The sequence below is a fragment of the Apaloderma vittatum genome, unplaced genomic scaffold (assembly GCF_000703405.1).
Source record: "Apaloderma vittatum isolate BGI_N311 unplaced genomic scaffold, ASM70340v1 scaffold5301, whole genome shotgun sequence".
Lineage (NCBI taxonomy): Eukaryota > Metazoa > Chordata > Aves > Trogoniformes > Trogonidae > Apaloderma > Apaloderma vittatum.
In genome coordinates this window covers 80,454-108,143 of record NW_009700695.1, presented here as the reverse complement: position 1 = coordinate 108,143, position 27,690 = coordinate 80,454, and the positions used below count along the sequence as shown (strand labels likewise).

General features: G+C 35.3%; 1 protein-coding gene across 1 annotated transcript in view; it reads left to right on the top strand.

The window, feature by feature from the left end:
* Positions 1-1,272: 1,272 nt before the first annotated feature.
* The window catches only part of LOC104280991 (contactin-5), a gene marked incomplete at both ends in the record, with an annotated part of 47,361 nt that continues 20,943 nt past the window's right edge, over positions 1,273-27,690 (top strand). Inside the window, 2 exons of the mRNA XM_009878830.1 lie at positions 1,273-1,476; positions 17,169-17,271. Coding sequence (XP_009877132.1) covers positions 1,273-1,476; positions 17,169-17,271 — 307 coding nt within the window. The remainder of the gene's footprint in view (positions 1,477-17,168; positions 17,272-27,690) is intronic.

Here is a 27,690-nt window from a genome sequence, read left to right as displayed (position 1 = left end):
TGATTCTATGATTCTGATTCTATGATTCTATATACCTGCAATCACTGTCTTCATATTGCTTCTGAAGCTGAAACTTACTATATCAACAAAGCAGCTCACATCTTGAAGCAGTAGTAGAGACTTTATATACCTGAATTAGCTTCAGCTTTTCTGATTTTGGAGTCAATTTTTTAAAGACTGACACAGGGAGATATTACAGTAGAAATTGCCTTATAACTAATGTGCCAGTTTAAGTAGTGAAGGATATTTTTTAAAGTATACAAACAAAATGAAATAGAAGATAAGATGATGGAAGAACAACATGTAAAAAGGTAAAAAAATATGGTTAAGGCTTTAAAGACTGAATTTGTGCAACTCTATATGAATAATTCCCTACAAGGAATTCCTTGATAAATATCACTAACATCACTGGTACTTCTAATGTCGAGACAATAACGCACGTACGTTTTTAATAAATGCTTATATAATCACACAGAGAATAATAGCAATTTTTTTTTCTCAACCAACTATTATGATTATAAAGAAAAAAGTATATACTTTTCAGGTGAACAGAATGATTTGAGTAATTTGTAGGGTAAAAAGAAGAACCTAGGGACTGGCTTTAACTGCCATTTTTAAAAATTGCTTTGGTTAGTCTTCAGTCCACCAGATCATGAGGCAAATCAGCTAGTAGGTTTTGGGTTAAGGAGTCATTCATTGAATACAAGGATTTAAGCTGCCTACAGGAGGAGTTCTGAGACTCTTCAGTGAAACAGATGTAGAAGAAAGTAGAAGTGTAGTGCACTAATACTACCTGCAAGGTAGGATGGACAGTTATTAGAAACTGCTGATTTTAAAAACAGGTACTCAGAATAAAGACTGTTTATGCACGCACTTTCAAAATTCACCTCTAGCCCTATAAGGAAGCATCTTAATATATTTCACTGCTGATTTGGATAAGTAGAGAAAAGAATGTTTTGTACATTAATTTTGTCTTGATGTGAAAGATTGGAAAAGGGAAATATCTAATAATTTATGGATGTATTCTGAGTCTGTTGCATCATTTAATTTATTTAATCTGTCTTTCAAAGGAACTTATGGACTCAACACTTATTCTATGGAAAAAATTCCTTAATTTTAATCCAAACAAATAAAAAGTATAAAAAAACTTTAGCCTTTTTTATTTTTATATTTTTTAAATGAAGTCAATGAACATTTACTGAGTGTATCCGTTAACATGACACAATATTTTTTCCATAATTACTTTATCCTTTTTTTTTATTATTCTTTCAGAGATCATCTATAGCTGGGTATTTAATGAATTCCCATCTTTTGTGGCAGAAGACAGCAGACGCTTCATCTCTCAGGAGACAGGCAATCTCTACATCTCCAAGGTGCAAACATCTGATGTCGGCAGCTATATATGCCTGGTAAAAAACACAGTGACAAATGCCAGAGTTTTGAGCCCTCCTACACCTCTGACACTGAGAAATGATGGTAAGAAATACATGATTTCTGGATACCACATGTAAGCAAAAATACTAAGCCAAAAATACTCTAGTTAATGTAAGAACCATGATTTCATTGATTTTCAATATGGATGTGTACTTACTGCAGCAATCAGCAAAGCGAAGGTGATCATATAGAGACTTTCTTTTAAGATATCTACAGTTGTGAGAATATTTAACCTCTCATGGCTGAGGTACAGTCTGACACCTTCTGATGTATTTTGTTTAGAACAGTCACACATTCTTGTTATTCTGGTGCTTTGCCACTGACAGGGAGCAGCAAATCTCACTCCTCAGTAAGGGTTTCTTCTTTAGGGCTCTGTTCAGATGCCTCAACCTGAGAGGCCATTGCCACTGAGATACCCTCAGGCATCTGAGACATCCATGGAGGACTGGCAAGTACCACATGGGGTGTGCAGATCAGCAGCAGGATGCCAGGAGATAGATATATTCATACATCTCAGATGACAGGTCACACAAGGTTAAACAGCTGAAGGGAGGTTGTATTGCTTAAAACTTTACCTGTTGCTGTGATAAATACCGGTTACACTTCCAGGCTTCAGTTCAGTGCACTCATCAGATACCACCAAGAACACTACAAAGCTTTGATTACAATGAGTGCTAGTTACCCAGGTAGTTTTTAGTCTCATCAAGGCATATTATTGCAGTAATTTTGTGTAAGTAAGCACCTGAATCTTATTAACATAAACTCATTTTTTTCTCAAAAATCAAAAGAAAACGCCTTCCAATAATATTTCTTATGGAGCTGTTTGACATTTGAACATAAATTATATGTAACTTTGATTCTGTTGGAATATCTGCCTCTAGAGGCAGTCATGTTATTTGCTCTTTTGCAGCAAAAAGACTCATATTTATTACATTATAATTGCTTTTTGGTTTTGTTTTCTGTCAAAATAATGTTATTTCTGAGAAAAAATATTATTTCCATGAATGCCTATATTTTCCTTTTTCTCGAAGACGTTCCACATTTCATAATGCTTTCTACTTCTTCAGAAATGCAATTCAACAGTATAACATATGTGAATCCATACTTACATAAATCAAAGAGAAAGTGAGTCTAAGGTTTTTGTCTTGTTTATAGCTTTTCTAGAACTGAGAGTAGTCCTGTGCTGTAGAAGTGTTACAAAAGTTTGACTTAAATGCAGGTGACTTAGTTTAACAGAGCATAAAAATATGTTCACAGATTAGAATGGAATTAAGTTAATTTATTATGCATCATAATAAATTTAAATTTCTGTCTGCACAGTGTGCAGCCTCTATAGGAAAAAGCTGCATGTTTTAATCCATCATTTCATATTTTCTTTTTTGCTGGTTTAATACCTGTGCAAATTATTAAGTTTAAGGTGTTTAGTATTACTGAATTAACATAGCAGACCTGACCTTTTCAATATCAACATTTGAAAATACAATAAACCTCCCCCCCCAAAAATACTTGTCCTTTTAATCAGTTTGAACTCTAACAAAAAAAAAAAAAAAAAAAGAAAAAAAGAGATACAATGTTATGGTCATATTTACTCTTCATCTCTTGCTCTATTATTTCTTTATGACATTTCTTCACACTTTTATTGGATTCAAGTTTTGTGCAGAAATTCAACATAACCATTATCCATATCATACAAACAGCATGGAGACATACACACAGTGCAGTATAAGAAATGGAGAGATTAAATAAGGATAAAGGCAGCAGTTTACATCACTGAACTAAGAAACAAAAACTGTGAAGAATACTTTTCAGATTTTCTTAAATGTCAATAGGTTAGTATATATCAGCCTCAAGCAAATTTGTGTTTCATGGCTGGCTGTCATACAGCTGTGGTAATCCAGCCTTCTGAACTGTATTAGAGTATTGGGGAGGTATTTGCACACAGCTTAACCACTCCTCAACAATTTCCCAATTCATTTTTTCACACACATGCATTTCTACCAGGTTTTCATGCCTTGATTTTTATCTCTTGGGATTTCTGGACAGCTCTTTTCTTGTAATGGAATTCTTCTTCATACAGCTTTCTGAGTTTTAATGGTTGGCATCACAACTGTCATTATCTTACTCAGTCAGCACGTCTGTCAGGAACTATAGGAATAATTTTTCCAAAGGGCATTATGTAAATAAAACAATAAAACAAATAAAACAATAAAACAATTATATAGTCTATAATCTCTAGAGAGATGTATCATTAACTCAAAAATATTCTACTTGATATATTTATCATCACTATTGGATTTTGATATATAAATAGTATATGTACCCAGGGGACTGGACGGCTTGTGATCGAAAACACTCGTATGGCAACATTGGTCTCTATTTATCCATGAGGAATAAATGGAAAAACATTAAGACTTTCTGTCAAACTCGGCAAGAATGTAGGAACTTCCTGGGTTTTTATTAATCTTGTACGTCTTTTGCGATGTGTCTCAAAGGAGAACTTAGCTCCTTGATATGAAGCAAATTAAATAAAAACATCAAGAAATCCTTCAATGGATTCTGAGTAAAATGAATACCTCATTTGTTCAGATGTCCTTGACAATCAGTCTTTGCATACAATTCAATTTCACTTCAAGCCGGGTTATAAAAACACTTTAAAATTCTATCTGAGGAGATAAAATGTTTTAGTAGGAAAAAATAATTATGCATCATTTCATTAACTGCCTTTATAATGCATTAGAAACTTTGAGGAATTATTTAATAACTGTTTACAAATAATAAACAGGGTTGTTAAAATGAATCTTTGCAGTTGTGGATGCTGATTCGAAGCAGTAAATTATCTTGACTAATAAAAACATCAGAAAGTGTCTTCAAATTTAGGAAAGAGAAACTTAGGGAGTATAAAACATTTGATGTTTGATAGCATAAGGCAGTTATTTCAAGTTCACGTATTTTCATTCCAGCTTTTCTTCCTTTTTTAATCTTTTTTTTATTTCTCTTGAAAAGATGTCAACTTTAACATTATTACTGTACAGGAGAGAATTAAGTAATTCTTCATTTTATCTTCATGTAGATACTGCCTAATGGCTTTGCTGAAATTTCCGGAAAAAAATGAGAATGTGTACAATTTCAGACACAGAGGAACTTTCTACTCTGTTCCATTAGATCAAATTTATACCCCAACAGAGGACATTGTATCTGACCAGACATATTCTCATGTTACTGAATGCAAGTCTTGACCTTCAGATTCTTTTTCCATGTCACCATAGTCCTGTGAACTGAACCTTGTCTTTCCTAAATGTATTGATTAATTTTACATGATTAATATTATCACATAATGATAGAACACATAGTTATCAAAGTATTAAGGATGTTAATTTTTACTTTTCCATGATGGAATATGGTTTGCATTTACTCATTGATGTTTTGCTCCGACATGTGTTTGAACACCACTGGGTTATCTAATGATCTCTTTTTCAACATTAAGAAAAGTTTGGAAGAAGTCTTGATAATTTTCCCAATGATGGAAATTAAACAATAAAAGTGGTCAGTATAGGACAGTAAGGTAATAAATAATACATGGTTTAAAGGTAGAACAAAATCAACAGTTTCACAGACATAGACTATTTCCATCCCTGAAGAATACTGATAGTTTTTGATTAACTGATAATTACCATTAATTTTTTTTTAAAGATTAATATTTACAATTTGTCGGTTTTTCTCTTCCAGAAATGCACAGATTTTTTTTTCCTGCTAACATTACTAGTTTTGTCTTCTAATGTATTTATTCACATAGAGCTGAATTCCAGATGAAATAAAGCATGCCTAGATTGTAATGGGAGTTGAAAATACTTATACAGCTGTGACTTAATACTGCCAGCTTGTAGGCTGCCTCTTTCGTGTGGATTATTCTGCAAGATCACTAACTCACATTTTTTGTGTCCAATTACATCTCCTGCATGAATTGTGTAAGTCCATAATAACTATGCAAGACTGGCTGGAAACCATGAGAACTACTCTTAATGCTCCAGGATGGAAGTCAAACCTGAAATAATCCTACTTTGATTTTTTCCGAACAGAGTCAAACTGTCGGGGCAAAAATCCAGTTTGATCTCTAGCTATATACAAAGACCGATAGCACTGACAAAGACAAGGTCTGCTCTAGGGGAAGGCTGATAAAATGGAAATGTCCTTGGACAGTCATTACTTCTGTAGTAAATGTGTTGTTTCTCCCCTAAAATTGTAGTGAGTTATTTTAATGATAGGTCATTCTGAAACCAAAAACAAAAGACTTCCCACAATCTCATTTTTTCTGTATTAAAAATACATCCTTCAAGAGTTACAGGTATTTTGAAGAAACAATTTTTGTCCATTTCTGTCTGGCTCTTGTGCCTAGATCCCACTGCAAGGTTGTCAGAAATAAAAGAGATCAAAGTCAGGAATAGAAAAAATACAAACAGTGTTATTTTAATTGAAAAAATAAAAAAAAAATAAAAGAGAACATACATAATAAGACAGGGAGGAGGGCATTTGTAGGGTTTGCTTTTTTTGATTTTTTCTTCCCAGAATAATCCATTTAGAAATAATTCCATTTAGAAAACCTGTTACAAGCAGAACAAGGGGTCTTGCCACCTAAAATTCTGAGTGAAAAACTATGGGTAGGCAGGAACTTTTATGAAGGGCTCCTATACAATAATCCTTTACACAGTGTTTCGCACCTTACCTTCTTACCACTTCATGAAGTATCTTGTCTTGGATTTTATGTTCTAGAAATTGCTGCTGCAACTGCGAGTCTTATACTGAATGTTGTATTTTTATACTGTATTTTTATATCACTTTTTCAGAAGTATTGCAAAGAGTTTGCTCTTTTACATATATAAAAACTTTGTAACGTATATTGTAGATGGCTTAAGTGCACTATCAAATAACACACAAGAATGCAAAAACACAACACTATTTGTAAAATATTTAGCCTAAAAAAGATTATAGAATAAACATCCTGGGGATGTCTTTTGACAATGAAAATGGGAGAATTTCAGGAGAAGAACCAGGAAAGGTTTTTAAAAGCTTAGATTCCAGCATTTGGTCTAGAACAAGAACTCGTACACTGGAAAACAATTTGCTTTGAGTTTAGTTTACTTTGAGCTCTGGTAAGATAATGTCTTTCAGTGATTTTTAATTGTTAAGTTTTCCCATTAGTTTATAGAAATGCTATCTGATGGAAATGAAGTTGTTGCTTTTTTTAATTAGATAAAATAATTTAAGATTCTAGACATGTATCATCTTGAACATCTTCTACCCTCATGTTTCATGTTTTGCTTCTCCTTCTGATGATTTATGAAACTAAACTCCTACTAAAAATTGTTCTGGCTTTGAAAGTAAAGGATAGCAAGAAAAGCTTCTATAAATTATTAATAACAAAAAAGGGATTATACATAAATATATTAATAACAAAATATATTTTTATAAAAATATGTATTACTATATGAATATATTAATAACAAAAGAGAGCCTCCATCCCCTGCTAGACTCATGAAGAAATATAGTGACACAGGATGAGGATAAGGCTGAGGTGCTTAATACCTCCTTTGCCTCAGTCTTTAACAATAGAAACACCTGTACTGAGGGAAGCCAGCCCCCCAAGCCAAGAGATGAGGGCCAGGAGCAAAACTTCCCCCTCATAATCCAGAAGGAGATGGTCAGGGACCTGCTGCTCCACATCAACCTCCACAAATCCATGGGGCCAGATGGGGTACATCCTAGAGTACTGAGAGAGCTGGCAGAGGTTTTCATTAAACCACTAAATTCAACTCAGGATTAGGAATGATACTGCATCAAACAGTAGCTATTAAGATTTCAGATATAAGTGTGTTGGTAATATTTTAATTAATGGTGACAAAATTAAAATTTCTGCAAAGTGATAATGAAAATAAGCTTTATAGTTTCAAGTGGTTTCCAATTATTAAGAATGGTCATACCTAATGTTATGTATTTTACCACTCCAGGATCTTAGATACATTTTCACAAGTGACTGCTTTCTTTTCAATCATGATGTATTGCATAACGCACAGATAAGAATGTCTTGTCAGTTCACTGTTGCTGTCACCAACGTGAAATAATTCAGTCGTGAAAAGGTATTTTGCTTGAGGTTGGGACTGCAGTAAGTTTATATCAAGGATGATTCGTTGCTGTTGAGTCTAAAATAATTTCAGTAGCTGTTTCTAATGGAAGAAAAACATAGTCATAAAATGATTTGGGTTAGAAAGAGACCTTACAGATCATCCAGTTCCAATCCTCCTGCCATGGATGGGGGTCACCTTCCACTAAACTAGTTTGCTCAAAACCCCATCCAACCTGGCCTTGAACACTTCCAGGGATGGGGCTTCCAGACTTCTGGGAAGGGGGTGTCCACAACCTCTATGGACAACCTGTTCCAGTGTTTTATCGCCCCTACAGAAAACAATTTCTTCCTTATATCGAATTTAAAGCTACCCTCTTCCAGTTTAAAACCATAACCCTTTGTTCATGTTATCTAGTGTAGTGGAAACCAGATTTTTCTTTATATCTGTGGCTGCTCAGAAAAATCATCTATATACATAACTAGTGAAAATGTTTATGTTATCATGTTTTCATACAACTATATATGCACTGATCTTCATGACATACCCAGTTAGAATCAAAAATTTACTGCTTCTAGTTGTATTTGGTGTTTGAAAAAGGTAGAGTATAATATAAAGATTAATTTTAATGAGGGAAGGGAAAGATTTAGTTAATCTTTAGTTAAACAATTTGTTTTGGTTAAATGTGACCATCTTCTACATTTACACCTCCATAACTGGAAAAATATTAACATCTTATTCCCTAGTTGTAAACTAAAGATGAGTTTGTTCCCTTCTTGTGCTGTACTCATTAAGACATTTTTTTTTCCAGAAATTGAATTTTCTTTGATATTAAGATACATTCTAGTACAGACTTCTTTCCATCTAGTGACATGTGATAGGATTTTCTCTCTGAGTAACATACAAGAACATTGTTAGTACTTTAGTGTTCAACGCTTTGCAGAATGCAATTTCACATAGCATTTTAAGACTTCTCAAAGGATAAATTTATGGCTCAAAACTCAGCTAAGGGAACTCTAAGTGAAAAGAATATTTACAGAATCATAGAACATCGAATTGGAAGGGACCTTAAGGGGCCCAAAACTGGATGCAGTACTTGAGGTGAGGCCTCACCAAAGCCGAGTATAGGGGCATGACCACCTCCTTGCTCCTGTGGCAACACCATTCCTGACACAGGCCAGGATGCCATTGGCCTTCTTGGCCACCTGGGCACACTGCTGGCTTATATTCCGCCAGCTGCCCACCAACACCCCCAGGTGCCTCTCTGCCTGGCAGCTCTCCAGCTACTCCTCCCCAAGCCTGTAGTGCTGCTGGGGGTTGTTATGGCCAAAGCACAGGACCCAACATTTGGCTTTACTGAAACTCATGGAATTGGCCTTGGCCCAGCGATACAGCCTAATTAGATCCCTCTGCAGAGCCTCCCTACCGTCAAGCAGATCGACATTTTGATCCATCTTGGTGCAAACTTACTAAGGGTGCATTTTATCCCCTTCATCCAAATCATTGATGAAAACATGGCAAATATTCATTTGTCACAAAAAGACCCAAACAATAGACAATCCTAGTTTCCTTCACAGATTATTGATGGGAGAAGAAATTCTATGTGAATTCCCCTGCCAGGATTAGTCAAAATATTCTTGAGTTTCAATACATTGACACAAAAAGTCATAATAACTGTGGTAGGAAACTCCATTTCTGTTCTGTAGAATTATTAGAAAATTCTTACGCAGCAGGACAAATGCACCACTCAACAAGAGGTTTCACAGAAATAGAGAGGAACATCCTAACCAATAAGTATATCCAATAATTTTGTGATTAGAGCACTATCCAGGCTGTTAGAGAACCAAGTTAACATACGTACACCATCTGACTAAGATCAGAAACTTCACCTAGAGCTCTCAGGCAGACATTCTTAATCACTGAACTATTATATTTTACTAATAAAATAATGACAAGTATAAATCTGTGCCTAATCTTTCTCCTGAGCATAGGAAATTTTTGGCTTTCATTTTCTCGCTTGTACCCTGATAATATTTAGCCAGGCATCTTATATTCTTTTCTACCTGTTGTCTTAAAAGCTTATAAGCTACTTATTCAAATATTCCTTATAAACTCTTCTATTCAAAATTAGTTTCCAAAAGAAGTTAAAGCGCTATTACTTAAACAGTTTGAAACAAACACAAATTATTTCAGATTAAAGGATTTAAGGAGTCATCATGGAAGATTATGTTCTGGGAGATTCAGGAAGGTAGTTAATATCTGGAAGGCTAATGGAACAGAAACGTTTGTCTCTACAAAACTGGAATAAGATGATATGCCATGATTTATCAGCAGTCTTTTGTTCTTTTTTTTTTCTTTTTCCACATAGAATTATAGAATGACCTAGGCTGGAAGGGACCTTAGAGATCATTTTAATCCGGCCTCCCTGTCGCCAGGGTCGCCACCTGTCGACCAGATCAGGCAACACATGGGGACCGAACGGGAATTGAATCTGTGACCTTGGCGTTGTTAGTGCCACGCTCAACTGACTGAGCTAACTGGCCCCCTAAGATGAAGGCAAAATTTCTTCTTGTGTAATACAGCCAGAGACTCATAATTTTTTTACAGTCTTCATTTGAGGTTGTAAAAGTCATGGAGTGACAGGCTAAATGAAGAGGTACAGCAGCTCTTTTCAAAGTGGTAACGACCAATACTCTGTCTGTAATTTTTTTCCTTGTTCTTAGCTGAAGGATTGACAATCAGAAACTAATCTTGCTACTTTATCCCATTCTCCATTTCCATTCAGTGAACCACTGGGGACAATATAAAGAGTTTTAACTATAGTAATATCGGTGAATTTTATTACACCTATTCCTGTGGTATGTGAGCTCTTCACAATCAGTGTTTATCTCATTATTGTGATTAAGTGAATTGTATCATCTCCATTTTACGATGGAAAACTAAAATGCAGACAAATAATGGCGTAGCTAAGATTTCATAGGACGCTTTGGGAAATGGAGTTTTGACCTCAAGTCATTGATTTGCAGCCAAGGGTGAGGAACAACTTGCTAAATGAAAACACCTGTTAAAATTAAACCTGATCTTATGAAGATTTTTCCTTGCCAGAGTTGGTGCAATAATTTCTTTGTGATAACTGCGTTGTTGTAAAAAAAAAAAAATGAAAAAAACCCCTAAAATCTGAAGGAGAGAACACGGAAATCATCTCTTCTATAAATATTGAGCTCGGTTTCTGCCAGTGTGATTAACAAGCCGTTAATTCTAACAAGGTCAAGATGTGCTTCGTCCTGGGATACGTTCAATGATATTGAATCAGTACCTTAGTCTGGTAATCAGAGATATAACAGAAAAGTTATCAGTGCTTCATCTCAGTTCAACTTCACTCAACCAAGGAAGACGCTGGCTAGACACAAGTGTTGGAGAGCTCTCCTTTTCATACTCACTGAAAGGGCAGAAACCCAGAGACTGCGAAATATGACGTGAGACGACTTGTTTCAGATTAAAGCCCAGGGGTAAAATTTACTTAAACAAACAGGGAAGTTTGGATTTTGAATCCCAGACAGAATTTCAAGATCTGGTAAATTAGATTTATTCTGAAACAGTGTGTTTCATACCAGTCACAAATTCAACATTTTCATACCCAGATCTGAACTCAGCTAAAAGGCATACCTTGTGAAATAGGGAGTGTAGTAAACAAACTAATTAGCCTAATGAAGGCTGCATCACAGGGGTCATCTCTGGGAATGTAAAAGAGTGTTCAAAATTAAATATTTTCCTGGGAAGGTATACCATGGGAACATTGAGAATGTCTTCTCCTTCCTCATTAGTACTCAGATCATGTGAGTTCTCTGATTTGTTAACTGCCTGAATATCATATATTATGTTTTTCATCTGTGCTGATCAATTTGATTTTTTGTTATATTTCGTGTTTGATAACTGGAAATAAAAAATGACTAGGGGTATTTTTATGGCCTTAACCAAGCCTCTGAAATGTCTGAGAAGGATTGATTCTAAGGCACATAACTCAAGGCCTTTCTAAAAGTTCAGGTTCTTTATAACGCCTCATACAAAGGAACAAAAATCTTGATGAAAATGCAGGTGATGATTGTTTTACAGTTACTGAATCACAGTGACCAAAACAGAAACTGGGAAAGACAAAGAGCGTGGAGATACAACACCCATAACAAAGCAATTATAATGTAATGTGGGAAGGTGCGGCCTTGATAATTCCCCTGATGTCTATGCAGCTGTAATGCCTCCTTTGTCTCCAAGATCATAAATACTACGGATGAAAAATAGCCCTTTGCAATAATAGATTTTTTTTTCCTAATTTTCATGGGGACACTAAGCAATTGCTCAGTAATTTTGCTACGTTTTTCTGGCAGTTGCTGCAGGCATGTCGCTTGTTACTGTAACAATCACCCAGAAGAATAGGACATCATAAAAAGCATTAGTAGCTCAGCATTTCATTGGGAATATGAAATGGCAGCATGACTCATGAAGAACATGTACAGATAGCATGTATTAAAGGCAGTTAATGGACATTAAAAACATAAGATCTGAAATATAACATTGTGTTCAAAAGTACTGTACTATCTTAAAGGTAAGAAAAATTCAATGGTATTTTAAGTTTTATTTTTTCAAGGCTGAAAAAGACAAATGTTTAACAGTATATGACAATTCAACACAATGATTTTCAGTTTTACACAAAAGCAAAAAAAAATTTAAAATTCATTGTATCACAAAAACTCTCAACAAGTATGCACAGACACCAGAGATTTAAAAGGAGCGCCTCAGGAGTATAAGGCTGCATCATAAAGCCTAAACAAACTATTTTCAGTAGTCTTCAGCACAAAGGAACTTAAGGAGTTTCCTTCATCCTGACTGAAGTTCTCATAATTGAATGCTCAGTAGAATAAATTCTAGAATAAATATTGACATTACAAATATCAACAAATCCCCAAGGCCAAACTCATGTATGGAAGGAAGCAGGATGCACCATTTTCCTTTGCCAAGCCTGAGGCCTAGGATGAGTGTAGGTAGAAAAAGTGCTTTTTTTTTCAAACATCTGAAATATCTGAGGAACTACAGACAAGTAAGTCAGACTTCTGTGTCAAGTGTTTTGATGGAAAATATATAGAAAAGTACAATTAGTAAGATTGTATTTATCACATTACTATACAGCAATCTTACCATACCGTCAAATACCATGAACACAGCTTTTAAAGAGGGAACTCAGGCTTCAATCCGTATACAGCTTTCCTGAAGAGTCTGCGTGAATACGAATAGAAATGGTCAAGGTAACACTGTGTACCTTCATTTCAAATAGCTCTTGACAGGGCCACTCATCAAAAGCTGTGAAAGTAATGAAATTCTCAGAGAGGTTGAATGACACTTCCCTTCTGAATTAAAAATAGATAAAAAAAACCCCACTCATTGTAGGACTATCTGATTAGTTTAGAGAACTGGGAGACTGTTAGTGAAGCCACAGACTACTTATCTGGGACTTCACCGTTCAACACATAAATGATCCGGAAAGTAAATGCAGAGGTAGAAAAGCTTGTTGATATAAATTTTTTAAGGACAGTTAAAATTAAAACTAATCAGAGATTCAGAAAATCAGAGAATGTTAAAGGTTGGAAGGGAACTCTATGGATCATTTAGTCCAAACCCCCCGTCAAAGCAACATCACCCAGGGCAGACCACACAGGAACGCACCTAGGCAGGCTTTGAAAGTCTTCAGAGGAGACTCCACAACCTCTCTGGGCAGACTGTTCCACAGTGAAGAAGTTTCTCCTCAGGTCGAGGTGGAACTTCCTATGCTCTTGCTTATACCCATCATTCCTTGTTCTATTGCTGGGCACCACTGAGAAGAGATTGTCTCCTTCCCCTTGTCACCCACCCCTCAGATATTTGTGTACATTAATAAGATCCCCTTCTCTTTTCAAGATTAAACAGCCCCAGTTCTCTCAGTCTCTCTTCATGGCAGAGATGATCAAGTCCCTCAATCATCCTCGTAGCTCTCCACTGGACTCTCTCCAGTAGATCCACGTCTCTCTTGAATTGGGGACCCCAAAACTGAACACAGTATTCCAGGTGCAGTCTCAACAGAGCAGAGTAGAGGGAGGGAAGAAGCTCCCCAGACCTGCTGGACACACCTTTCTTAATGCACTCCAGGATAGAGTTAGCCCTCTTGACCACCAGGGCACATTGCTGTCCTGTGGAAAACTTATAATCCACTAGGACTCCAAGGTCTTTCTCCATGGGGCTGCTTTCCAACAGTACTACCCCTAATCTGTACTGATGCCTGGTGTTACTCCTGCCCAAATGCAGGACTCCAGATTTGTCCTTACTTTTCATGAGATTCACCTTCACCCAACTCTCTAGCTTGTCCAGATCTCATTGGATAGCAGCACAGCCTCCTGGTTTATCAGCTACTTTCCCCAGTTTTGTATCATCAACAAACTTGCTGAGGGTACACTCTATCCCCTCATCCAGGTCATTGATGAAGGTATTGAACAAAACTGGACCCAGTACTGGACCCACCACTGGCCACAGGCCTCCAGGTTGACTCTCTGTCACTAATCACAACCCTCTCAATTCTATTGTTAACAATCCACCTCACAACTAGGAAGAGCTGCAAACTACGAACAGCTGCAAAAGAATATCATGATATTGAGTGGACAGGTGATAAATAATGTCACCAAGTACAAATGTATGTAATACCTAAACCTAAAAATATCATACTTCATTAAATATTATCAATAAAGAAAGAAATTAGGATGTCATTGTTGATGAAAATCAGCTCAAGTGCAAAAAGGCAAATATAACTGACTTGTGAGGAAAACAATAAGAAAAAAATGAAAAAAAAAACCCAAGCAAATAAAAAAATCCAAGCACGAAAAAAAAAGGGATAGAAAGATCTACAGCTTAAATTTTGCTTGTTGTCATCATCTCTGTCTACATGCTGCTTTTCCTCTTCTTCTTCTTCTTCTTCTTCTTCTTCTTCTTCTTCTTCTTCTTCTTCTTCTTCTTCTTCTTCTTCTTCTTCTTCTTCTTCTTCTTCTTCTTCTTCTTCTTCTTCTTCTTCTTCTTCTTCTTCTTCTTCTTCTTCTTCTTCTTCTTCTTCTTCTTCTTCTTCTTCTTCTTCTTCTTCTTCTTCTTCTTCTTCTTCTTCTTCTTCTTCTTCTTCTTCTTCTTCTTCTTCTTCTTCTTCTTCCTTTTGCTTTATCCCACCTCAATTTATACACACTTTTCTACATGCGGATGTGCAATATGCCAGGTAGGTGATCAAGGTCCTTCATTTTTTTCCATAATCCTCATTAACATATGCGATTGCCCTGTCTCCTTGGGAGATATGCTACAAGACAAGGCCATCCTGCCTTTACAGGACTCCTGATCTCATCCATATTCAGGCCAAGGCTGTCTGAGGCATCTGTTTCCTACTTACCTCTAACACATTCCATTTGGCGCTTATCGGTTTGCCACACAGGATCAGAACCCGGTCTTGTGTTTGACCAAGCTGAGGGTTTGTAAAATACCAAGAAATGTTTAAGGCAAATATTCACTCATATGTCCGCTACAAACACAGGCACTAGGAATGATCACAATTTTATTAAAGATTCACTGTAAGGAAGGATTAATGGTCTGGGATTTTTCAATCTGTAAAAGACACAGCTAAACAGGAATATAACACATAAAACCATTAATGACTCAACTGAGATGAATTAAAAACTGGTATTCATAATAACAAAAAAATAAAAAGTCCAGAAAACAGTAAAAGAAATCACAAGAAATGTAATTATATTATGAAATTTATTGATACAGTACAAACCAGTGGGAATATATTTTTCATGATAGATTAGATGACAAATGATTTCAGTCTAAGATAGGGAAAATTTTAATTGACTCCACTTGGGTGATGCCCTGACTTTATTAATATCCAGGGCACAAAGGTTAATATCTCTTTTTCCACAAAAGAAAAACCCAAAAATTTTTTAAATTTTAAAATTGTTTCAGAATTTTGCTTTTCATACAAGGGGCAGTTTTTCTCCACAACTTTGTAAAGCAATGTCAAAACATTTAGTCATGATTTTGAGGAAAAAGGGGTCAATAGTGCTAGTACACGTAATACTTGCATGATTACATTTTTTGAAAATAAATCTACCATTACTTATAAAACAAAATCATTTATAGAATTACATTGTTTAAATTAAAAGCATTTTATGGTTTCTACTTCTGTTTTTGATTCACATATCAGACAGATTTAGATTTGCTAAATAAACATAAGCCCACAAATATATGTTTGAATGCATATATTTTTAAACTTCCAGAACCAAATTGCAGGAGCCTGTGGGACAACTGGAGAAAGAGAGAATTACCCTGCTGGAAACTCTTGAGTCTCATGAGGAACATTTGAAGGGCTAGAAGTATATGTTTTACCATTTCAGCTTTATATATTTTTTTTTGCTTTGCTAAATTGTGGATTGTTTTTCTATGTCTTTACCAGGTGGTCTTCTCTCAGTTAAAAATCTTATATTCCCCTACCTCCATGTTCCTCCCTATGCTCCTTTATTTTCTCTTTCTTGCACAAGACATCTCTTTTCACTCCTTTCTTTTCCTCTCATTCCTATTTGCTTGCTCTGCAATTCATTGGAGACTCTTGACTGTTTTTTATAGACTTAGTTTGGACTTGTCTTGTTGGTGCTGAGTCCATAAGTCAGGTTTTATTTAGTTTTCACCATCTAAAAATCTCAGCTAGTCTCACTGTTTAATATAGCGTTTAGCTCCTGATTATCACTTACCCCAGTAACCTATCTTCTGTCTAACTGGACACAGCTGCTAGAGTCGTATTATTCTCCTGCCACACTGATTACAACATTTTCTCCAAGTCACATCAAATACAAACCTCTCACCTCACCTTATAAAACTTAGCTTCCTTCCCTGCTCATTTCTCATTTCCTAAACTCTTGTGAATCTCCAAAGCTGCCAGTCACTCCACAGCAAATTCCAGATAACTGCATTTCAAAGTTTATATTTTTTACATTCCTGAATGCTTTTCTAGTTGTATCTTACAGTACTAAGCATATTGTCCTGATAAAATTAATCGTCTCCCAAATTAAAGGGTCACGGAAAATTAAATGACTGAACTTTACATGTGTCTGAATATTTATGTTTGTATCTTTGTATATAAATACTCTTACACTTGAGTTTTTCTTGCTTAGCTTAGAAGATCTTTAGTCAAACACAGCATGACATGTTGATTTGTTTGTTGTAATTGTCACTGTACTGGTAAACAGATCTTTGGTATACGAAAATTATCACTCTTTTAAAATTGATTGCCTGCTTTAATGATTCTAATGTAAACATTAACCTATGTTTAAGAAAAGAAATCCTTTTTTTTGAGCTCATGTTTGTGTTGCTGGTAACCTTGGAGAGCATTAATAAAATATGTATCGGACCTGAGCAGAGGATGGTAGATCAAACAAGACTATTTCCATCAGTTACTACTTTTACTGCTAGGAAGGTTCAAAAAGGAAGCTGCAGGGTTTTTTTCTGTGATAATCTCAGCAAATGGAGGACTGATAATATTTCATATTTCAAACATTCCTTATTTTCCAGGTGTGATGGGGGAATATGAACCAAAAATTGAAGTCCATTTTCCTTACACAGTTACAGCTGCAAGAGGAACCACTGTTAAGATGGAGTGTTTTGCACTCGGCAAGTAAGTACAGATTCTTTCGTAATTGGACATCATTGTTTATTAAGATGTGAAATGCCAAATTTGCGTTTTCATTATTTTGCTGGATTTCATTTTCATAGTCAGTCCTTACTACACATTTAAAGTAACCAATTATCTAAATAGCCAATTATGAATTCCCTGCCCAGCCATTTCTGTGGACAGTAATTCATCCAAGTTAAAAGACTCTCTGTCAAGATGAAAAGCTGTTTTCTTGTACACAAAAAGAGGAACATTTTTTGTTGAAAATTTTACCAGACTTACACAGTGACACTGCAACACTGTAGATCAGTATATTAGAGTTGATTCTGCCAAAACATCACAATTGGAGAATTTAGTACCTTTTTTTTTTTCCCCGCAGAATACATAACCTACATGAAACTAAGAGTATAATGTTTTAAACATGTCCTAACACACTTTGTGGCAGAGCCAGTTCTTTAGTTTCTGCTTGACCTAACAGAACTGCTAGAGAACAGTTGTTTAGTATTCATGTCGAGGAGTTTTTATATGTTTATTGATAAACGAGTTTAGGGAGTGAAAGATTTTAGAAATCCCTCTTTGCTATTTCATACAAATTAAATATGAAGAGAAATTCATTCTATATACTCTTCAGATTACAGAATATAGGACGACATTGATAACATTTCAGTTTTATTGTGGGAGTTACTGTCACTGGTGCCAAGGACAAGGGTGGCAAGGTTAGTATACAGTCATACAGAACTAAAAAGCAATTGTAGTGATTCAAAGAAATTATTCCTTCTTCTGCACATATATGTAGCTAAAAACAGGTGTTCCATTAGTGGTGTTTCACTAGTGACATATAAACAAATATGGAGGGTAGGTTTCAGAAATAGCACATCAATGTTGTGGAGCTATGTTGAAAAAAATCACATTCTACTGAATTCTTTTCAGTTTCTTTTGCACATCTCTCCCCCAGCCCCCAAAATCGTGCTGCTTAGTATCATATATCCTGCCTGGTTTTCTAGTTAATAGTTTATCAAGCCACATTCAGGTTTCTTACAGCTTGGCTTTGATTAAGAAATAGTGGAAGGATTTGTCTTTGTAACTCCTGTGGAGGAACTTCACAAATGAGTTAGTCTGAGCGGTACCATATCTTCCATATCAATTCTTCTTACTTATTTACCTATGTAGGAGGAGAACACAAAAGGAAAGGAGTTTTAGGACAATAGTCTATTTTCTTGGGGATAACCACTCAAGCTAGCTCTACAGGTCTGGTTTTGCACAGCAACATTTTAAAACCTGTGTCTACTAACTGAAAGGCTTTCTAAATGTTTTTATAGTAATTTTGACCTTCATATGCAACTGGTCACTGGACTTTTTTGTTTGGATTTTTCTCCTAACAGTTCCTTTTTACAGGCTGGATGAGATACATCTTCAACTTGCTTCCCTTCTTGCCTATTTTTCCTGTTTGGCGATATCCATGTACTCTCAGGAAGCATGTCAACAGAAAGTATTCATAAATAATTACAAAGAAATTCTGACAAAGTATTTTAATTATATCTATTTATGCCCAGTGAGGTTGAAGTAGGGACAGGACATAGTCAAACCTTTCCAAAGGAAAAGTGAGAGACCACAGCCCATGTATTGGGAGCCATTAGACAGTGGCAGCGGCTTTTGCAAATCCATCCACAACAAAAATGTAAGCAGTAGTTTAGAAAGGAAATGTGAGAAAAGGATTTTTGCAGGGAAAAAAATAAGTCTTATATTTTACAGAGTAAAAGTAAAGTATATAGTAAAGATAAGGGAAGAGGTATATGAGAGAAGATGAAAAAAGCAATAAATTGAGAGATTCCCTGAAATGTTGAAATATATAAGGAAAAAGGCTGTTCCATGGAGGCTCCAGACTCTCTCCTGTCAGCAACACTTACCAATTTTCTGCCAGGTCAATGGTTTCCAACAAGGCTATTTTAGACGCTTGGCTATGGCTGAAGCAGTAACCAACACATTAGTTCTTGTTTTCTTCATTTTACTGGAATTAAGTTGTAGTTGCTGACATGTTACAAGTCAACTGTCACTTCCCAGTGACGTAGAGGTATGCCACATGTTGTTCTTTGCAACCATGACTGACAGGCAAGAAATGTAACTACTCATATCTTCCATCATCAGCGCCCTGAGATTCCGTAACGTCTCTGAGAAACAGTCAGACACTATTCAAACAGCCACATAAGGGAAGTGAAGGTTTACAGGAAAGGCTTCAATGAGCTAATTGTCACATTCATATTTGGCACTAACCTTTAATAAACAAAAAATCAAAACCACCTGAATTATCAAGGAATTTAAGGTTATGCAATAATTCGATCCCATTTGCTGCTATTGTGATGGGCAGCTATTTTTACCATGCACATTCCTTATCTCCTTTTCACAGCCATTAATGCACAACCAAATCAGCTGAGCTGAAATTGCTTTTAGTCTGATATGGTAATAATTACATGAATGACATTTCAGGCCTCATTTGAAACCTGGAGGCTGATGTGGAAAGTAGAAATGCGTCAGATTTCCTACTCATTTTCATTGTTTTCACTTTTTGTCTCCAGCTCTTATACCTGATAGCTTCTAAGGATCTTTTCTTGTTACGCTTCCACGGGTCCTCATTACCAGCCTGAACCAGCAACTAATTTGTTCCTTCTTTATTTAGCATTTTGAGATCTGGTGTTTTGAATTCTTATCGTAAATAACTCAGAAGTTATTACAGTTTCTCAACTAATGTGCTGCTGATTCTCTCATGCTTTAATTTAGCTGTCTGAAATACTATCTCTTCTCTCTTCACTGTAATTGTGAGAATGACAGACGTTCCAGCGAGATTTCTGAAATAGGCATTTGGCAAATATTCCAGAAAGAGTTTAGTCTTTAGTTACAGATTAATGATTTATTAATAGTGTTTATTTAGAACTGGCAGTGATTATGGCTGTAGGAATTAAATAAATTAGAGTTGTGCAGCTTTTGTCTCCAAACTAAAATTAAATCTCAATTGTGTGACAGACAGAAATTCTCTGAGAAGGATTTCACTCTGACCCAAGCAATATGTAGCTGGTCCAGTAACAAGTGTAATTATTACATTACTGATGCCATATAAATAGTGTTTGTCATTGCTAAATAATTCAAATACAGGAGTGAAATATCTCAAAATAGTGTTATTTGTATGAGATAAATAATGCTGCTTATAGTAACATCAGTCATTGGCTAAGAAATCACTGCCTGTATAGATATGATTTGCTGCTGAGGTATAACAGAAGACATGACAGATAAAGGAGTCAGACAAAATATAGTGTATTATGTATCACAGTGTTCATTTTTCAATTAGTGACATTTTGTGATTTCTGCTTGATATTTACAGTGGCCCACTTTTGTTGAAAGGTTGTTTTTATAACCATTTTCACTATCATATCTGCACAATAATTTGTGTTTTGATGACATCTATGTTACTTATATATGTTTTTAAATAGCGTGCAGATATGTTTTCAGCCACCAATTTAATTATGTCATTTTTGTTAGGAAGATTTCAATGTTGAGTTGTTTCCTAGTAACACAGAAGAACTTTTTTAAAAAAAAAATTTAAAAAAAACCAAACCTGGCAGTAACAAAATATTAGTATCTTCTATTTTTTTAACTTTTCATAAAAGAGAACTACATAATTTCAGTTTACAGTAACTGATAAACCTGGATTAAGGTTTCTATAAAACATTGTTAAAATTATAAGACAATAATTTATAAAAGAAGAAAATTTCATTTTAAACTTTATAAATAGAAGAATTCAAAATATCTACATTTAAAAAAAGAAATCCCACAGCAGTATCTTAATGTTTGCTTTTGAACAGTACAATTTTCACTGCTTGTGTCTTTTGTCATATAAAATGAAAATCCTGTTTTTTGATAAAACAACTAAATAAGCTTATTGATAACGAGGCTGTTGTTTGCAGACCAGACAAACCTGGTTTTCTAATAAGTCCATAATTTCAATGTCAGAACTTAAGTTTATGATGTAGATCAGGAAAATAGATCTTGATGTTGTTCTTTGGGTAAGTTCTGGTGAAGACATCATTATTCTCCCAGGTGGCATTTGGACAGATCACAGCATTCCTGGCTTTACCTACTCCAGAAATACAATTTCTTGGGAACTGCTTTCTGTGACAGCAGAATTTTCATTTTCAATTTCATTTTTAGTTTCATTTTTATTTTCATTTTCATTTTTTGCATTTTCATTTTCTCTCAAATATTGCTGACTTTTAGCTTCTGTGAGCATCTTGGAGGCAACTGGTTAATTCCTTCATTTCTTTTTCCATGTACTTTTAAAAAGAAAAAATTCTGATGTCTTCATTTAGCTCCCCATTAAAAAGATATAAAAGTAATGATGCTGATAGGTAAAAGGACTTTCAGTTCTGTCCCCACCATATGACATTTTCATTAACGAAGCACTTCCAGAGATGGCGATCCTAAAGTTCTTCAGTACTTCCTGACTCTGGAGTACAGTTATACTATAAGTGATTTTAATACTGTTGTTTTAACATGAGACTTAAAAGCAGGCATAGATGAAAATAGATGGTTTTTTTAAAGCCTCAAAATGAAAAAGTTTTCATCATTTGAATAAAAATATAGGATTATTTTATCCAAACTCACATAAAAATCTCTAAGTTACAGCCCTCATCAATGAACACAGACCCTTGTCCTCAGAGGAGAGGAAAGCAAGAAATATGAAGTGTCAGAAATTTATCACTCTTCCCCAAGTACCCCGGTTTATTTGTTTGTTTGTTTGTTTTTTTCTGGCATACAACTCTAGTTTAACTTCTTATTTCTCTTTCAAAAAATTCTTCTACACCCACCCTTTCACAACAGTTTTTAGATGTTAAATTCTGTATAATTCATACACTGTACCTGACACTTTGGCCTTTTCTTCACTGCAATTTTGGCCATGCATCACACCATACAGGAGCTTCTATTTTGTTCTTTATATATACCTTATATTTCATTGGTTTTCCGGCTCCTGCCAAAAAAAAAAATAAAAAAAAAATCACAGTTTTTATTATGAGAGTGCCAACAACCAATTTTGAGGAAATAATCATATTTTATTTCTCATTAGTACAAATTAGAGAATGCAGGCTATTGCTGTACTTTTAGGTTACCAAAGTTTTCAATCCTTGCTTTTAAAGTAGGCCATGTAGACTGCCAAAAGGATCATTTTGCTAAAAAAAAAATATGTTTTATACATCCTTTTTTTGCTATGATTACTTTTTAACTACATAAATCAGCACATAGAGATTTTAATCAAAAGAATCAATAGAGAACAGTGTTGACAGTCAATTTTTCTTAAAACCCATATGCTTGTTTTTCCGTAATTTTGAGCAAAATGCTGGTGCTATTTCTGTATGATAGTAACATCTACAGAGTATATCAATATTCTTTCTAAATGTTAGCTTATTTCACTTTACTAATGTCAAGACTATGTTTTTATTGTGAAATATTCTTAGTTGAAGATAAGAATAGAGTAAAGATATTGACTTCCTTTTATTACTGAAATATGATGAGGCTGTTATGGTAGAAGCATTGTTCATGCTGTTATACCTAATGTTTCTTTAACATTTCTATTATAAACTTTGTTTTGAAGAGATACATAGCTCAACTTTAAACATTCATCCCGTCTATAATATGGCTTGCAAGAACTCAGCTGATAGTCCATTTTTAGATCTTGCTTTCTAAACAAAGTAAAATGTCTTGAAAGAGTGAATTCTAATTAAATCTGATTAAGAAATATCTCTGATTAATAAATATTTTAGGGCAATGGAATATACGATTTTATTTTATCTCCTTGACAGATTTTCTTTTAACAGACTTCTAAATTTGTTCTTTATCCTTTATTAAAAAACGTTATTATTTATTTTTTGTCACTATCAATTTCTTTGTTGTCGATTACATACATGTAGAGAGAGATTACTGAAGATTTTTCAATATGCATAAACAGAAGTAAAAAGTGTTTGGACAAGTGAATATGATATCTAGGCAAAGAATAGGGTGGCAATATAAAAAAATCTTCATGATCCAGTGCAGGATATTTGATTGTAACTGTGGAGAATTACATGAAATATTTGAAGGTATTTTTGGTGGTGCTGCTCATTAAGACAATGACATAGTGTAATGGGTATAAAGAAGGCTTCTAGATATTGCAAATCTTTTTTTAGGTGTAAAAAGACAGACTTTGCAAGGACAGATGTGAAGAAGATATTTCTATGAATTCTGATCAGTGATTGCCAAACACTCTAATGGGAAACAAGCTAATTTCAGATAAGGCAGGTTAAAGGCACCCACAAAGTGTATCTTTGGTCAAAAGTTGTGTAGTACTTGGTTCCTTTCTTTGCTTCCTCTGAACTTTAGCTGTATGTCATTTCTATGAGAAAATTCACAAACAATAAGCCTATAACGAGCCTCCAGTTTGCACACTTCTCTAACACATGCAGTTATCCGTCTGGTCCCTCAACATATGTGAACAGAAGTTTCCAGCATTACACCATATTTTTTCTTAATAGTAAAAGACGAAATTTGCAAAACATAGCTATTGTTTTTAGTCTGCTAGTTAAAACTGTGTCCTAGGTCTTCAATATCACTCTCCTCAACTGTTATCCTTTTGTTGGCTGATCTTGGCAAATTCAATGTTACTTATTTTATACTGATCCAGGGCGTTTTACAACTCGTGTTCATGTGTTGGCTGTAGACAATAAAATTATGCCTGGCTTCAGACCTGGCAGGAAGCATGTCCTGCTATAAACTGTCAAGAGATGCAGACAAGACTTTCCTGTACCTCCTCCAACCTCCTTACCCCAACTTCCTCCCATTAATCCAGTGTTAAAAAAGGTCTCATGAGGACTTCTATTCTAAGACCAAATTCTTTTCTGACATAAGCCCTCCTTAATACAAATCCATGAATCCACCTCTCACTCCAGCCCTGGTATTATGCTAAAGAGCAGCAGAAATAATGCACTGATCAGATTGATGCCACATCCCAGGAGCCTTGATATGAGTGACTAGTCAGGGTGGGAAGCAAGAGTTGAGCATTGTTTGGTATAAACATGAGAATGTAACATAAGTATAAAATGATTATTAACACCTGTGATATAAATCAGGCTTCACTGTTTTTAGGACCAAGTATGACAGTTCTGTTGGCGATTTCTTTGGGATATGTCAGCAGTGGGGTGACAGTCAAGACATATAAGATCACATGTGAAATACTGTGATTGACATTTGGTTGAATACAGTGGCTGGAACAAGCACAATTTTCTCCCTACATATAAGCTATCTTTTCCTCGGACAACCACCGGAAACTCTCCAGGAAGTGAATGCTTCCTTATTAAGGACACACATAGCTCATGGAATGACCATTCATCCCCAGCACTTGTTCCTTTCTAAGTACTGTCTTTCAGAAATGATTAAGCCTCCTTATATTTTTCCATGAACACAAAAAAAGTTCTTGCCTCTTCCCACAGTGATGATGACACACAGAAACACCTTTGATGTTACAGATAACTTGATTCTATACTAAGGACAATCAGAGCAGGTTAACAGCCCTCATTCTCACTGAATCCTGTGACAGTGGCACATACATTGTTATCCTCTACATGGGAAATGATGGTCAGAACAAAGTATGAGAGGACATGATGCGTCATTGCAATGATAAATGAATGTTGAATGTCTGAGAAAGTCTAAACAGATTTAATATGCAATTTACAGGCAAGGAGGAAGCTAATTTTGACTTGTCTTTTAAATGTATTATAGTACTCACAATTTAATGACATGCCAACTCCTTGGCTTGCATTAAATGAAATAAAATCATTCTAGATGCTTTACATTCAATTCCTTGTTGGAACTAGGAATTCAAATATTCAGTGTTTTTTTCCTACATACAGGGAAATTCCTAGGGGAGCAAGGATTGTTAGCATCTGAGCATCATTGGCTATTAAGTAAATTCAGAGTGTAGAAGTCCACAGGAATTAATTTGCCTTCACCCTCAAAAATAGTTCTTAGCATGGTATTTTATTTTTCATCTACAAATCAAAGAGTCTTAAAATGGATATTTCTCTTTTTAAAAAAGGGAAACCATGGCAAAGAGTATTCAAATATAATGGTTTGCACAAGATCATAGAATCACAGAATACCAGATTGGAAGGGACCTCAAGGATCCAAACCTTTAGGGTAAAGAAACACAGTTTAAATGAGATGACAGAGCACTCTGTCAAGCTGAGCCTTAAAACAGTCTGAAGTTAAGGAATACACCACTTCCCTTGGGAGACTGTTCCAATATCTAATTGCTCTCATGGTGAAAACTTTCCCCTGGAATCCAATCAGAATCTCACCAGGAGCAGCTTACATCCATTACACGTTGTCTTTTCCACGTAACTCACTGTAAAAAGGAAGTGTCCCTCTTCTTGGTAGTCACCCTTTATGTACTGGTCCAGGCAGGACTTGCCTTTGGTGAAGCCATGCTGGCTGTCTTGAATCATCTGCCTGTCCTCCATGTGCCTTAGCATAGCTTCTGGAAGGATTTGTTCCATGGACTTCCCAGGTAGAGACGTGAGACTGACAGGTGAGTAGTTTCAAGGGTCCTCCCTGAGGCATGTTTCTCTATGCCCCATCATACCGCTTCTCACTTTAGGAAAAAGATCTTGTTAACTCTATCAAATGCCAAACCTGAAATCTATGGAAGCCACTCTTAAAATTTACTGATAACAAAACAAACCCAAGAAGGAAATGAATGGTCTCAGCAGAAAAACATTTGTCAGGGTTATAAGTAGGGATGTCCTTTCCCCAGGAGATCAACTCATGATGAGATGAAGGAATCTTTGTAAATGTGGACATGGCATCTTCAAGCTGAGTTTGTTTATATAAGACAGGAATAGATGCATGATTTTTTTTCTTCCTTTGATAGCATATACTGTTTATGTCAAGCAAATCTTTCTAAGACTTTCATCAATCTAAAGTTCATTGTTAGCTCATACTGAATAAGAATTTATGTTATAAGGTGCTAGACCAGGATTGGATTTTGTTCTTATTTTTCAGACTGGATTGATTTCTGCCTTCCTTTAAGTGAACTTGTTCTTACATAGACTTTATTATGCTGTTTCAAATATTGTGATGATTCCTAGTAATGTAATAAAGATTCTTTGGTAAATCTCTAGTCACACTTTCAGGTCTTACTCTACCTTACTTTGATCAAATGCTTCATAGCTACATCTAAAATTTTGGTTAATTGCTTTTACCATATGACATAGAGAAAGGGGGGAAAAACTCCAACACACTGCAAGTTCCCATCAGTAGAATGTCGTTCTTGAAGAAGCAATATTAACAATCTTTTTTTTTTTCCTCTCTCACAGCCATCAAAGGAAACTTGCAACTGCTACTAAAAACATTGTTCAGTAATTTACACAGGTTTACTTTAAGTTTAAAGATAGAGGAGTGTTGGGGTTTTTTAACATTCCAAATGTAGTATTCAGAAACACAAACATTGGCTTTCTCTCTGTGTCAGAGGCTGAGAGGATCAGAAGGAAACAAATTTTAGCAACTGTCAATAGTACATCCCCAAAATTACCATTGTTCTATTTCTCTTCAGGATTTAAAAAAAAAAAAAAAACACCACCATATAATACTGTCTGGTGCAAGAACATTAAACCAAACACTTCTGGAAATCTTCACACTCACTGTCTTAAAACTCTGTAGCTAATCAGCAGGTTCAAAGCTGTCTTGTGCACCAGACACACTGGATTTAGTAGACCTGTTTTTTCTGGAAGTCCTGGACTGATTGTAACTAGTCCTCTGGAATGGCTCTGTACACATACACTGGCCATATCCATACAACAGAGTCAGGAAATCTTGGATTTATGTGCCAGCTACAGAAATTCTGTCTAGGAAAGTTTGGAACAGAGCAAAATGACATGAGAGAAAATCCATATATAAAGCAGCTTTACACAAAGTAACAACACAGCGGTACTGTAGTACTGATGCTCTGAGAATTTGTATGAACACCTGACAAAGACATATCATCTTTTCAGAAAAATTTTCTGCTTCAAATCATTTATCTCCTCTGCCTTAAATTTGTGAATTCTTCATGTATTATTCCTCATACTAACACAGCAGATGTCATACATATCTTTTGCTTTTCAGGTTCTCTTCTCAACAGCCTTGATCAAGTCACAGGCTTTTGACAATTTACCTGTTGTTCTGTCTTTTAATACTTTTTAGAAGAATGACCACTTATTTCAGAGACCCCACAGCTAGCAAGCTGAGGTCAGAGATGAGGAAAAAAAAAAAAAAAAGGTCACTGGATGGCTAAGAAAAAAACAGAGCTTACTTCTGTCCTTATTTAACAGTTGTAGTAACTCAGCATCTCTTCCATCCCACAATACA